This window comes from Pristis pectinata, chromosome 3 (genome assembly GCF_009764475.1).
Source record: "Pristis pectinata isolate sPriPec2 chromosome 3, sPriPec2.1.pri, whole genome shotgun sequence".
Lineage (NCBI taxonomy): Eukaryota > Metazoa > Chordata > Chondrichthyes > Rhinopristiformes > Pristidae > Pristis > Pristis pectinata.
The window spans coordinates 38,476,109-38,490,136 of NC_067407.1; the positions used below are offsets into that span (position 1 = coordinate 38,476,109).

Below are 14,028 nucleotides of genomic sequence, written 5' to 3' on the forward strand. Positions count from 1 at the left end.
TAACGATCAATAAAGTTCTTGCTATTAAGGCATTCGAGTGATATAGGGACAATGCAGGATAATAGCACTGAGCTAGAAGATCAGCCATTATTTTGATGAATGACAGAGCAGGCTCAAATTGTCTACTTCTGCTCCTAATTCTGTTGTTATGTTCTTACAGTGACCTAAATTTTGTTGTCTGAATATATTTAAATATCTATATAAAGTATTGGAAATACTCAACAGGTGAGGCAGCATTTGTATAGAGATAAACAAAGTTAACATTTTGGTTCAATGACCCTTTATTATAACTGGAAACATGAGAAAACAAGTGTGTTTTAAGTTGCAGAGGGAACATTGGAGAGAACAAAGGGATTGTTTGTATAGGGCAGATACTAAGGTTGTCTAGGTGACACTATACTTTCAATGCCTTCTTGTTAATAGGTTAATGAGGGCAATCAGGAAAAAAAAAGAAAAAAATCTGCTGGAACTAATGCAAAACATTGCAGTACTGAATAAGAAGAGCATGCTGTTGATACTCATCAGAACAGGCACAACTGTGGAAAGAGAAAGACTGAGGTGAATAAACATTTGTAGGTTAGATGAGTGAGGGAGGATAATATGGGAAAATATGAAGTTGTTTATTTTGAGTGGAAGAATAAAAGAACAGTATTACTCAAATAGAGAGAAAGCTGCAGCTAAAGGGATTGGTGGGTCCTTGTGCACAAAACACAGAAAACTAGACCACAAGTTCAACAGTTAATAGGGGAAGTTAATAATGGAATTTTGGCTCTTATTTCAAGGGAAGTGGGAGTATAAAAGTAGGAAAGTCTTACTGCAGTTGTACAAGACAATCGTGAGTCTACATCTGGAATATTGTGAACAATTTTGGTGCCTCTGTTTAAGGAAAGATATTATTTCACTGGACATAATTCCAAGAAGTTTCACTAGGTGATCCCAGGTATGGAGGGGTTATCCTATGAAGGACAGTTAAATAAGTCTGGGCCCTGCTCATTGGAGTTTAGAAGAATGAGAGGCAACCTTGCTGAAACATATAAGATCCTTAGAGGGCTAGACAGGGTAAATCTGAGAGGATGTTTCCTCTCATGAGAAAGTCCAGAAGCAGAGGACATAGTTCCACAGTAAAGATTTGCCCATTTAACACTGACTTGAAGGAGAATTTCTTCTCTCAGCAGTTGAGACTTTGGAACTTCTTGTCCCAGAGAGCAGTGGGAGGAGTCCCTGTGTACATTTAAGGCCAAGGTAGATTTCTAGGTAAGAGAATCAAGGATTATAGGAGAAGGGCAGGAAAATGGACTTGAGGAATTTTGGATCAGCCGCAATCCTATTGAACAGCAGAGTGGCCTACTCCTGTTCCTCCTTCCTACCGTCTTACATGCAGACTAATCGGTTCTGACATGAGCAGGAAAGTCCAGTTATCTGAAAGTGGAGAAACCAAATGCAAGGGTGACTCTGAACTTCAGGTCACCTGTCATTTCAATTCTCCATCCCACTCCCAATGTGAACTCTCTGTTCCAATGAAACCCAATATAAGCTTGAGGGACAGTTTCCATCTAGGCACATGGCAGCACTCAGGACTCAATATCGAATTTAACAATTTCAGTTAAGCAGTCTTTCCTGCCTGTGCCAGAACTGGTCAGCTGTGATGTAAGTAATCCATCTGTAACATTTCCTCTGTCTTTCTCTCTCACAGATACTGCCTGGTTGCTGGATATTTCCACCTTTCCCTTTTGTTTTAACTTTCCAGCAAAAGCTGTGTTTGCCATCTCACAACCACAGCATGTTCTTTTGATTTTTTTTTCTCTCTCTTTTCTGCACCATTCATCTATTAACCAGAGAGCACCCATATCATCACTGGACTCTCTTGGTCTCCACCCGATAACAGGCAGTTGCTTTGTTCTCTCCACCGCTTGCCCCCTCTGCAAGTTAAAGTAAGCTGGTTTTCTCACTCTCCCAGTCCTGACCGGGGGTCATTGACCCGGAGCGTTTGGTAGGTTTCTCTCTCCACCTGATGAGTATTTCCAGCACTTTCGGTTTTTATTTCAGAATTTTTGCTTTTCAGTTTTTAAGTATCAGCCGTTTTTAAAGTTTTGTTTTAGCCGAGAGTTTTATCTTATACAAGAACAAGCTTCTGTCGACCGAGCTTGACTTTCCAGTGATGTGAATGCTCAAGCCCCGTTTCCAGCAACATTGGACAACACTTAGCAAAGAATTTGATCCTTCGGGCTATTTTGTTAATTAATCAGTTATCATAATATTTATTGTAGCACTACGATGGCGGCAGCGGGTCCCAAACAACCAGCTCAAGTTTAGAATCGCAGACTATGCGCCAAAAAATTAAATTACTGTATCAGAAAGCACCAGATAATAACCAATAATAACCTGCGTCAGAATGTTAAAGAGCAATGTATCAGGGTTTATGCGGCTTGTTACTGATGCTGATTAGTCTGATCTAAAACTCCTAAATGCATTTAAAGAAGTAACTTTCTTTTTTTTTGTCCACACTTCGTGATCCCAGGGCGTCCCAGAGCTCTTCACGCTTCAAAGCTGATGTGCTTGTAATATTATATTACATCTATTATATTTGATCCGCTACCCCACCCCCCACCCCTCCCCAGAAAGAAATCTCTGGTCGATCGAGGCAGGATTGGCGTTGTCGGAGAGCACGCCTCCCCACCGTAAGCAACCCTGAAGCGAATACCAAGTTCATTGGCTGAGGAAGTGCCAGATTTCAACCCAGCAGCTCGCCGACGGGAATAAAGCAGGCTGTGAAAATGTCTCCGATACTCAGCCCCTCCACACGGTGATGGTCTTGGTCTGCTTCGCACACCTCTGCTCATCGCAGCCAGCGGACCTGTCTGTGGGGTCAGGATGTGGAGCGGCATGAACTCCAGCTCCGGGCAGCCCAGCAACAATTCCTCGGTCGGCGCTGAACAATGTATGTCGGTGTCTATCGTCTTCCCGGTCACCATGATGGTCACTGGCATCGTGGGCAACACGCTTGCCTTGCTCCTAGCGTACAGGTCGTATCATAAGAAGGGGAACAAGAAGAAGAAGTCCTTCCTGCTGATTATTGGAGCCCTGGCTCTGACCGACCTGACTGGCAAACTTCTCATTAGTCCCGTCGTCATTTCAGTCTATCTGGCCAACCGTCAGTGGAGCAGAGTGGACTCATCAGGTAGCTTGTGTGCTTACTTCGGGGTCTGCATGACCACATTTGGGCTTTGCCCCTTGTTTTTAGCTAATGCTATGGCGATTGAAAGGACGTTGGCCATCTATGCACCCCACTACTATTCCAACCATATGTCAACCAGGCTCACCAAACTAGTGGTGCTTTCCATCTGGGTCACCGTGGTCATCTTTGCTCTGCTGCCAGTTGTTGGGGTTGGGAAGTACACGCTGCAGTGGCCGGGTACTTGGTGCTTCATCAATACTGGAGGCCATATCTTGGGGAACACAATTTTTGCTTCGACGTTCACCGTGCTGGGTATCGTTTCCTTGCTAGTCACACTAAGCTGCAACGTCGCTACAATCCGAGGTCTGGTAATTCGCTGCAAGAAGAAGGTGCCGTCCTCCAACAAACAATGGGAAAGGATCACAGTGGAAACACTGATCCAGCTGTTGGGCATCATGTGTGTGCTCTGTGTTTGCTGGTCCCCTCTCCTGGTAAGTAAATTGACCCCTCGTTAAGAATACCTCCCAGTAATCAGAACAATTTGTATAAAAGTGTTTAGAAATCTAGCCAGCACCGGCTACCGGGATTTCTGATTCCTGTTGAAAATGATGATACATTTGCAAGACAATGTCCATAATATATTATAACTATATTATATATAAAATCTCTCTCCTCTCTCTCTAAACCCTTCACTGCTGTCAGCAGCAGAGTACGTATTGGTGTGCAGGCGTCTCTGCAGTCTGTTGCGCGACCTAAAACGTACATTCAAAACATTGTCTCGCCAGCATTTGGACTATAGGATTAAAAATACAGTATATTATTAACATCCAGAGTTACAATGTGTATTTAGATTTGCAGTAAATTTATTCCTGAAGAATCAAGTCAGTTTCTCAATATCCTCAACCAAATTCATTTTGCAAGATGTCTTTTTCCAAATACTGTGGTCTTAAGTCGAAGGGAAACGGTTTTTTTAGTTACTTGCCTGTAATTAAGAAGAACATTCAGCAAGTTTGCACTTCAGTTCTCCTCAATATTTCATATTGGGTGGGACATTATTGTGACAGTATGTGGGGTACAGGATCGAACTTTTGTCCCATCGGCGCACTTATATCAAAGAAGATTAGAGCAAAGACTTTGACCAAATGAAGTATCTGAGCATAAAATGTTGATTTAGGGGGTAATAGCTTTGTAAGTATCAAGTCAGACATACACAGACGCACACGTTCATCCATAAGCACACGGGAGTGTAATATCTTCACTATCTCCACGTTTGGCATGTTGATGCAGTTTTCACTACCTAAGTACGTGTCCCCTTTGAATTAAGATCCATCACCAAGCGATGGTACCGGAAATTACCGGGGCTGACACTTTGAAGCTATTAGTTAAAAGAGTGGAACAGGTTGCCACTCTTTCATCTAAAAAAGGGGCGGGGGTGAGTTGTGAGCTACAAAATATTAAGATTATGAAAGGATTTGATAGAAAAGACTTAGGGAATGTTTTATTCGAGGGAGAGTCTAAAAATAAAGTTGGCAATAAGTAGGAAGGGGAATTCAGGATCAAATTATTTACCCTAGAAGTTGGCACTTGTTACCGCTGGGAATAGTTACGGCAACTAGAATTAGATGCATTGAAGGCGAAATGAGGCCAACAGATAACAGGTTATGAGGATAGTTAGATAACGCGGGTGTGAGGAAATTCACGTGGAACACAAACATTGTCATGGACTAGTTATATTTTTTCAGTGTTATTTTATTCTCAGACGTTTTACTAAGTTAATCTAAAAGCAAATTTTAAAATTGAGATGCTAGAAATACTCAGCAAGTCGGTCATTATGCTCGAAAGGAAAAGACTAGTTCCGAGGCCGAATAGTGGTGACCGAGGGGGCCGGCCGATGCGGGACGCCCCGGGATATCTTGGGCTTCCAATAGGGTCGTTGACTGATAAATACTTCACTAATTGTACTTTATTTAATGTTTTAAATTATTTGTTAGTGCTTTAATATTGTAATGAGATTCAAATATTTTTCTTTAAAAATACATTTATTTGAATAGTTATTTGGGCTATCTTTGACAGCCTGGCGCACTCTCTGGATGTTGCCATAATGTCTCGGGATATACTGCCCGAGACCCACTCACAACTCGCAGCCCTCTGCCCCTTGCCGGATAACTGTGGGAGCCGGGGTGTGCAGGTGGGAGAGGTCAGAATCCGCGACCCTTCGCATCCAGGTGGGCAGGATGGTGTCCAGGGGGCGGGGCAGGGAGATGGGCTATCAGGCCCACGGTAGGTTCGTGTGGGTGACCCTTCATGATTGGGGTATGCACTCGGAATGGATGCCAACTGATCTGCCTTTTCCTGGCCATCTCTTTTTTTTATTCAAATGAAAACTTCTTTTAAACCGATCTGCCGTCTGGTGAAGACACAGTACCAAAGTTCTTGGTAGGCACTTCAAGAAAATGTGATTGCTAATTACTGTGGGTGTGATTAGGTCCACAAATTAATAGAAAGGGAAGGAAATGTTACATGCTAGAGATATTGTTGTTCTGAATACTGTATCTTAGGATATATTGGCATTGAAAGGAGTGCACTGTAGACTCACCACATTGTTACCAGGTTTTAATCAATTATGTTGAGAAATTACGATACCTGGCCTTGGCTTTTTTAGGCTATAGGGTTAAGGGTTGATTTGATTGAGATTAATTAACTTCATAGGAATTGATATGTCTAGGTCAAAGAAGAGTAACTTTAAAGTTAGAGCCATCTAATGTCAATATCTTTTGCTGGAAAAGGGTTTAGAGATGGTTGGAATTAGATAAAAATTAACCTTCATCTCACTAAAATAGAGTATTATGTTGATTGCATAGTTATATTCACGTTTCATGCAGTGTTGTGGAACTACACAATTGTGTGGAATCTGTAATTTGCTGTTATACCTCATTGCAAAAGAGTAATTACTGATCTGATCAATCTTTGATGCCATTTTTATGGTCAATTTGCAATTTCTAAAATGTGAGGACAGGATAACAGACTAAAAGATATAACTCTTTTGTGAGCAAAAGTAGATAAAAGTGGGGAATTATTTTATTTATCAAGAAAGGACAACTACATTTAAAATAAATAAAACTGGAATGGAGAAATAGTACAGCAAAAGGAAAATTCAACAACGGTAGGACAGAGAAACAGAAAATCGGTCCCCAAAAACCTGATCTGTCATTTTAGTTGTTAATTGCTTTGAGCTATATCCTGTCAACGAACAGAAATTTGTATTTCAATCACTAATAGTTCTTTATTTTGATCTTCAGAGCCGTTAACAGGAGAGAGTTCCAGATCTGTGTGAACATTACTTCTTGATTTTCATCCAAAATTGCTCAGTTGTAGTCATTCTTTTTCCATTCTAAGTTGCTCAGTTTAATCACCTCTGAATCTTCTAAACTCAAAGTAAAACAAACCAATTAAATCAATTTTTTCCCTTATTATTTATCCTTTTAACTTGGCAATCACCCTCTGGGAATAAGGCCTGTGTTTCTTTCCTGATGTTCTGAACCTAAAACTAAATGCAATATTCTTCTAGGATGCCAACAACGTTCTTTACACTTGAAGCACCCCTCGCGTCTGAATTCCATCCTCCTTGAAGTAAAGGCAACCACTCCATTAGATTTTTGAGTACACTTGTACCTTTGTTTTTTAGTGATCAATGAGCATGGGCATAAAATCCCAAGGTTCTGCATGTTTGCTAGTTTTTTTTACCTGAAAGAAATTACTCTAAATTATTTTTCTCCAATTCAGATTAGAAGAACATTAAACCCCCATAATGAACTCAATTTTCCATTGTTTAGGCCACCATTTTTGTCCGCTTGTGTCCCTTTGTAATTTCCTAATTTCAATAACAATTCCTTCATGTCATCCGCAAACTCAGATTATTAGCTCTCTGTTTCTCCTTTCAATCCAATGACGGATGTGCAGAAAAGCTGAGGACCTGGTAAATATTCCTGGGAAGTAACCCCCTACACATCCAACCAGCTCGGAGCACAAGCCATTTATCTTTACTTTCTTTCATGGGTCAGTTCATAGCACTCTTCTCACTCTGAAGGTTGTGACTTCTAACTCTTTCTTTTGAGATTTGACCACAAAAATCTAAACTGCCATTCAGTACAGCTCTGATGTAATGTTAAGTTTCCAAAAGTGACATCTTTGGGATGAGGTATTTAATCAAGGCCCCATTTGCTGTTAGGTGGTATTAAACATCTCATGGCACTATTTAAAAGAAGAACAAAGTAGTTATCCAATATTGGCAAGTATTTATCCCCTAATCAACATCACAGAAACAGATATCTAGTCATGATTGCATGACGTTTTGTGGAATCTTTGTGCAAAAAATGAGCTGTCACATTTCCCACAGTAGAGCTGTGAACTGCACTTCAAAAATATTCAAAAGCTGCAAAAAATGTTGGCACATCCTGGGGTTGTGAATGCCATTATGTAAATGTAAGTCTTTCCTTCCACCCAAACAATTCTTAAACCACCTCCCCCCCCCCCCCCCCCCCCCCCCCCCCCCCCCCCCCCCCCCACCGATTTTAACCTCAAGGAAGAAAAAAAAATCAGAGAGAGAACAACCACAAAGAAAAAGTCAGTTTTATAGAGAATGTATGGTCCTGTCCTTTCTGGCCTCTGGTGAATTATATTTTGATTGTGAATCACGTATTGCATCTTCTTGTTGATTTTGTTAGCCCAGCTAGAGCCTGGGAAGATTCCTAGTTTTGTTTTCAGCTTATTAATTTATTAAAAATATTCAGCTGGAAGCCTTTCTCCTGGCTATGAATGAATAATTAGACAATTGGTCTTTTCTGGATGCTTATTGTTCAATATTGGCTCAAGAGAATCTGAATACACCTTAGATGTTATATTATGGTTAAATTATATTTCACTTTAGATTGGATGTTAGAATATTGATGAGCCCCTTTTTTGTATGATTACATTTGTTTTTTGATGATATCTTTATTTCTTCTTTCCTGAACATGCAAAAGATAACCTCTCTGGGAAATGGGTTATCTTTCTTAATTAGGGTGGCAGAGCTCAAAATAAATCAGTCCTCCCAGTTGTGTGCATAATATTTTCACTTCCAAACCCAGATGATCCATTACCCTTCTGTACCTGGACCTTCAAGAGGCAGAAAGTAATAAAGCTAGGAACACAGGGCAAATATTGCAAAAAAAGTTATGAGGGACAGCCAACATCTTATCCTTAGGGTGGTAATGACCGATACTGGAGGTCACCTGTTTAAGGTGCATGGAGGAAAGGTCGGTGGTGGGGGGGGGGGGGGGGATGTCAGAGGAAGATTTTTTGCCGCAGAGTGTTGGGTGCCTGGAATGCACTGCTGGGGGAATGGGAGGGGTGGGGGTGGTAGAGCCCGATGTAAAAGGGTCATTTAAGAGACACTTAAATAGCACATGGATGAAAGAAAAATAGGGTTATGGGAGGTGAAGTAGAGAGAGGGACAAATAGAATGTGGGTAAGGTTTATATAGGTCGGCACAACATCATGGGCCGAAGGGCCTGTACTGTGCTGTACTGTTTTATGTTTATGTTCTATGATGGAACAAGCATCTTAAAAATTACAGTGAGAATAACAAAATAAATATGCAGACCAATAATTGGTAGATGAAAATTAATGCAAAGAATTGCAAATAACTGGATGTAGGAAAGGAAAAACAAGCCGTGCACAAATTCTTTGAATGGTTCTGAAATAGATATGGATAAGCACAGAAAGACTTGGGAATCCTAGTAGATTTTCACTGGACATATCCAACTATTGCAAAGCAGCAATCAACAAAGTCCATGGAATATTGAAAGATATAGCTAAAATAGCAGATGACATCCCAGAACCTCGTGATCAGAGTGAACAGTTTTCAAGTCAGACTAAATCTCAGATACTGGATCCAGACTTGGACACTAATTGATATTGTGGGGTTTTCAATCTCTAAGAACAGCGTAGAGAAATCAGGGTTCATGAAAAGCTGAAGAAACCTTTGCTATTCACTTTGCTAAGGGGACATTTGGAAAGTGGGGTATACAGAACTATTGCTAAGTTTATTGGTAAATATTGGTTTTAACTTAAAAGAGAGCAATAGGCCATAAGTACAAAATCATGAAATATAACATTCGAACTAACCTCAGAGACTACATTTCCGTGCAAAACATTACCAGTGTTTAGAGTGGAGTGATGTGGATGGAAGTACATTTTTAAGGGTGCATCTTAATATTGCTGTGGGGGAAATGTAGACTGCTCCTGAGTGGAAAGACTAATGTGGGCCAAATCATCTTACAGTGGTTCATTGGGGAAGCTTATAGAGGCATTGATTCATACAGCACAAAAACAGGCTATTTGGCCTAGCAAGTTTGCTCCAACTATCAACTACCCATTTAGACTAATCTTACACTCATCCCATTCTTTTATTCTGCCCACGTTCCCATCAATTCCCCCAGATTCTACCATTCACCTATGTAGGTCAATTAACCTATCAAGCTGCGCACCTTTGGAGTGGGGGAAGAAACTGGTTCACCTAGGGAAATTCCATGCAGTTAGAGAGAAAGACACAGACAGCACTGGTTGTCAGATTTGAAGCCAGATTGTTAGAACTGTGAAGCAGCATGTCCACTAGCTGAGTTATTGTGCCATTCACAAAAGATGTAGTGAACCAGGAATATTTCATTGCACTCAACTCCTCTTATTTGTCATACTTCCTTATGATATAGAAAAAGGCCATTCAGAACATTGAGTCTGTGCTGGCTCTCTGTACAATCCTATCAATCCCAATTCCCCAATTATTTCCTTGTAACCTACTCTCCCTCACATGTCCATTGACATTCCCCACCCCCCCCCCCCCCCCCCCCGATTCTACAACCTCAGGGGGATGTTAGTGGGTATGTGAGAGAGAGTAGGTTATAGGCCACTAACATGAGGCAGCACATCTTTAGGATATAGAAGGAAACTGGAGCAGCCAAGGGAAACCCAAGCAGTCACAGGGAGAATGTGCAACTCCACACAGACACCACCCAAGGTGAGATCAAACCTGGACTGCTGAAACTGTGAGACAACTGCACTACCTGCAATGCCACTGCACCGCCCAGTGCTGTAACTTTACAGAATGTCATCCACATCTGGAGCTTTTTTCACTGTCTACCCTCTGTAATAAAATGTTGTTACAGAACAAATGCCCGCATTGATGAAACACATTGTCAGAAAGTAAAGCTCATCACTGGGAGTTCAGTTGACTAAAATCAATAAGAAGCCTGCGAACAATGGTTTCTCTGCTTGTTTCTGCTCCTTTCACCCAGAAACGCCACTAGCTCTAACCTCAAGGAAGGTGCTCTGGACAGTGAATTTTGTTTTATCTCTTCTGAACATCAATTTATTTAGATGAGCTTAAGATGCTTTGAAAAGCCTTCTTTTCATGTACTTCCTTCCTTCCTGAAATATGTGACCAGTGGTTGAGGGAAGTTTGAGAATCTTACAGTGGTGTCCTAAATCTAGTTACTGTGAAATTGGGATGAATATTACACTCTTCATGAGTCACCCTCCTTCAGGTCAGTAGAGTATTCGGGGAATATTGGAAACTGTATGTATATAAATTAATGTTCTATATCATCAATTATTTTTGCTTAATAAGTATTTTAATCATGTCTTCCTCAGGTACTGATGCTGAAAATGATCTACACTGAAAGTTCATCTGATCACTGCTACACTTCTCTTTCAGACAACTCATCAATCTCCAACACTGATCTGCAAAGTGATTGCAGTATTTTCCTCACAGCCATTAGACTGGCATCATTAAATCAGATCCTTGACCCCTGGATTTATTTGCTGCTTCGAGCAATCCTATTAAAGAAGGCATGTCAAGTAGCCAATGCTGTCACTAATTGCTCCGTAGAGGGTTTGAAAGAGGTTCCTGTAACAGCTGAAGCAAAGGTCCATTTGAAAGAACCAACATAAATCAAAATCTGATTGACTGCATGATGAGGAAAATTTTAATCCTCAGTTACTTTAAACTGTGGAATGTGCATGTAGAGCACCTCTTATAAATAGTGAAAAACATTTTCATTTGTTTTATCTGAGCTGCTGGATTGATGAATCTAAAAGTTTGTAGCTATTCCTTAGAAATTGTTAATTTCACACACCTTTTGCTGGCTGACACAGTGGAGATGCAACAGCATATTTTGTATAGAATCTGTAGGTAGCTACCCCCTCTAATTTGCCCATAATATAAGAATATTTGTAAAGGAACCAGAGAGGAACTGGAAAGAACTTTTGCGGAAGATAATGATTGGGATCACATTGTCAGACATGGAAACAGAATTGATTATAACTTCCAAAAAGGAATTAACTAAGTTATTGGATTTACAGGACTTTGGGAAAAAGAGCAGAGGAATTAGAATAATTAGGAATCAAAAGATTCAGCATGTTAATAATTAGCTGCATGGCCCCCTTCTGTTCTGTGAGATGTTATGCGAATTTAAGCCTGAACAAAAATGTTGAAAAAAATTAGTAGAAAAAAGTAAACAAACAAAAAGTGAGACCATAGAAGGAATGAGTCAATGTACAAATGAATGTGAATGTCTCGGGAGTTGATCACGTGTTTGTGCTAGGTTCACTGATTTATGTGTGCCAGTGGCTCACCATATTTGGCTCATTCATTCTAGAGCTCTGGTCGTGATTGAACCAGTGATGATATTTCTCTTTTTCTCATTTCTGGGCTGTTATAGCATCATAGAGTAATATAGCACAGAAACAGGCCCTTCGGCCCAGCTCATCCATGCTGACCAAGATGCCCATCTAAGTTAGTCCCATTTGCCCATATTTGGCCTATATCTCTCAAACCTTTCCTATCTATGTATCTATCCAAGTGTCTTTTAAATGTTGTTACTGAACTGCCTCTACCACTTTCTGTGGCAGCTCATTCCATATACACACCACTCTGCATGAAGAAGTTGCCCCTCAAGTCCATTTTAAATCTTTCCTTTCGCACTTTAAACATATGCCCTCTAGTTTTTCACGGCTGAAGTCAAGTTTATTGTCATATGCACAAGTACATGTATACACAGGTGCAATGAAAAACTTAGTTGCAGCAGCATCACGGGCACATAGCATCAGATAAGCAACATTCCCTTTTCGCAGGAAAGAAAGTACTGTCTATGCCCCTCATCATTTTATACACCTCTATTATGTTAAACAGGCTTCCAGAGTTTAGTCACTTACTAGGTGGCTGCATAACCAATGGACAGCCAGGGTAGTTACGGAGGTCCCCTCTCTTATGTGGAACCACAGCTAATTTGAAATAGGAATTTTGTACAAGGGTAGAAGACAGCGGTATCGAAATAGATAAAAAAGTCTTAAAAGAATCATAATATGCTTCGATGTCTAGTACAGATATGCAGACTAACTGCACTCGTAATTATGTAAACAATATTCGCTTCATGAAAATTACCTATATAGGAATATGATAACTGTACAATTTAAAGACAATATTGTTTGTACATATGGTGTTGTAATTAATGTGGTAATTATCTTTTTTCTGATGTAATTCAGAGATTAGTGACCAATAATTAAGTACACTTTTACCAAGGATTGATGTAATGCACATCCAAAAATTAATTTGAAGAGAGGTGTTTAAATCATGAGGAGATGATCAGTGATATATTTTAAAATATGGAGTTGTTATTGTCACTGTTATCTTCAGAGTATTAATTACATTGCACACATATATTTGAAAATGCCGCATCACGTCCAATAAAGTTATCGATTTGTATTGTGTCCTGAAGTGAAATGTCCTAAATTGGTCCTGTGCAGATTGCATAGATATTTTCTATATAAATTACTCACACAAGTACAGTGGACTGCTTTGAATGATTTTTAATTATTTTGTGCTGGTGAGTTTTATGTTTGATCAAAATTGACACCAACTTGCACTTTTCTCAGATAAATTCTGACATGTATCTTTTTCAACACAACTAATGTAGCTTTTTACTATATTGTTCATGTATACCTAACCCAGCAGGAGTCATCTTCCACCCCTTGTTAAGAATAATATGATCCCTAAAAGTTAAATGAATCTACTTAAGGAATGTTGATAGTGTCATCTGAGTAAAGATGTCACCCTGGAGGTACACATATGTCATTTAAACCTTGAATTATGAAGCATTTACTTTACACCAGTAAATGGCATGTAAAGATCTAGAATTTTGTTTGTATCTTGTGATAATTGCTTTAGATTTCAACAATTTTTTTGTATTTGTACATCGTAGAAACAAAGGGATACTTCCTCTGTTTCACAAATTTAGTCTATATAGTTATATTTGTTAGTTACAAGGCTACCAAACTAGAAACTTTCTCTGACATGTATAGTTAGATAAGTATTTGAAAATAAAAAAGGAATTGCATTAGTTTTATGCAATATCTCAGATGTTGTCCCCAACTAGAGCTGGGTCAGTGCAAACAGTTGCCACACTCACTTTACAAGCTGCTGATGTTGCTACTAGTTTATATCCACAACAGGAGACACAAAAGATTGCAAATGTTGGATTCTGGATCTACACACAAAAGGCTGGAGAAACTCAGCGGGTCAGGTGGCATCTATGGAGGGAAACGGACAGTCAAAACATCAACTGTCCATTTTCCTCCATAGATGCTGCCTGACCCACTGAGTTCCTCCAGCCTTTTGTGTATAGATCCACATCAGTACTGGAAATCAGAGTATCTATAAGGAAACACAGGGAAGTCCCAGAACTTCCATTGGGGTGGGAATAACATCACTATCACTTCTGTTCATAACTCGTGGATTAAAAGACAAGCTTTCCAGCACT

General features: G+C 39.9%; 1 protein-coding gene across 1 annotated transcript; it reads left to right on the forward strand.

Moving 5' to 3' along the window:
* The first annotated feature begins 523 nt into the window (after positions 1-523).
* On the forward strand, positions 524-13,614 carry ptger3 (prostaglandin E receptor 3 (subtype EP3)). The gene is made up of 3 exons (XM_052011988.1): positions 524-558; positions 2,519-3,666; positions 10,862-13,614. The coding sequence occupies exons 2-3, from the start codon at positions 2,872-2,874 to the stop codon at positions 11,159-11,161; spliced, it is 1,095 nt and encodes a 364-aa protein (XP_051867948.1). The 5' UTR covers positions 524-558; positions 2,519-2,871; the 3' UTR covers positions 11,162-13,614.
* The last annotated feature ends 414 nt before the right edge of the window (positions 13,615-14,028 follow it).

Bases quoted from the DNA above. Each gene is read 5' to 3' on its own strand.
- ptger3 (XM_052011988.1), top strand. From the start codon at position 2,872: ATGTGGAGCGGCATGAACTCCAGCTCCGGGCAGCCCAGCAACAATTCC. The intron at 3,667-10,861 runs GTAAGTAAATTG...TGTCTTCCTCAG, and splicing joins TTTGCTGGTCCCCTCTCCTG to GTACTGATGCTGAAAATGAT.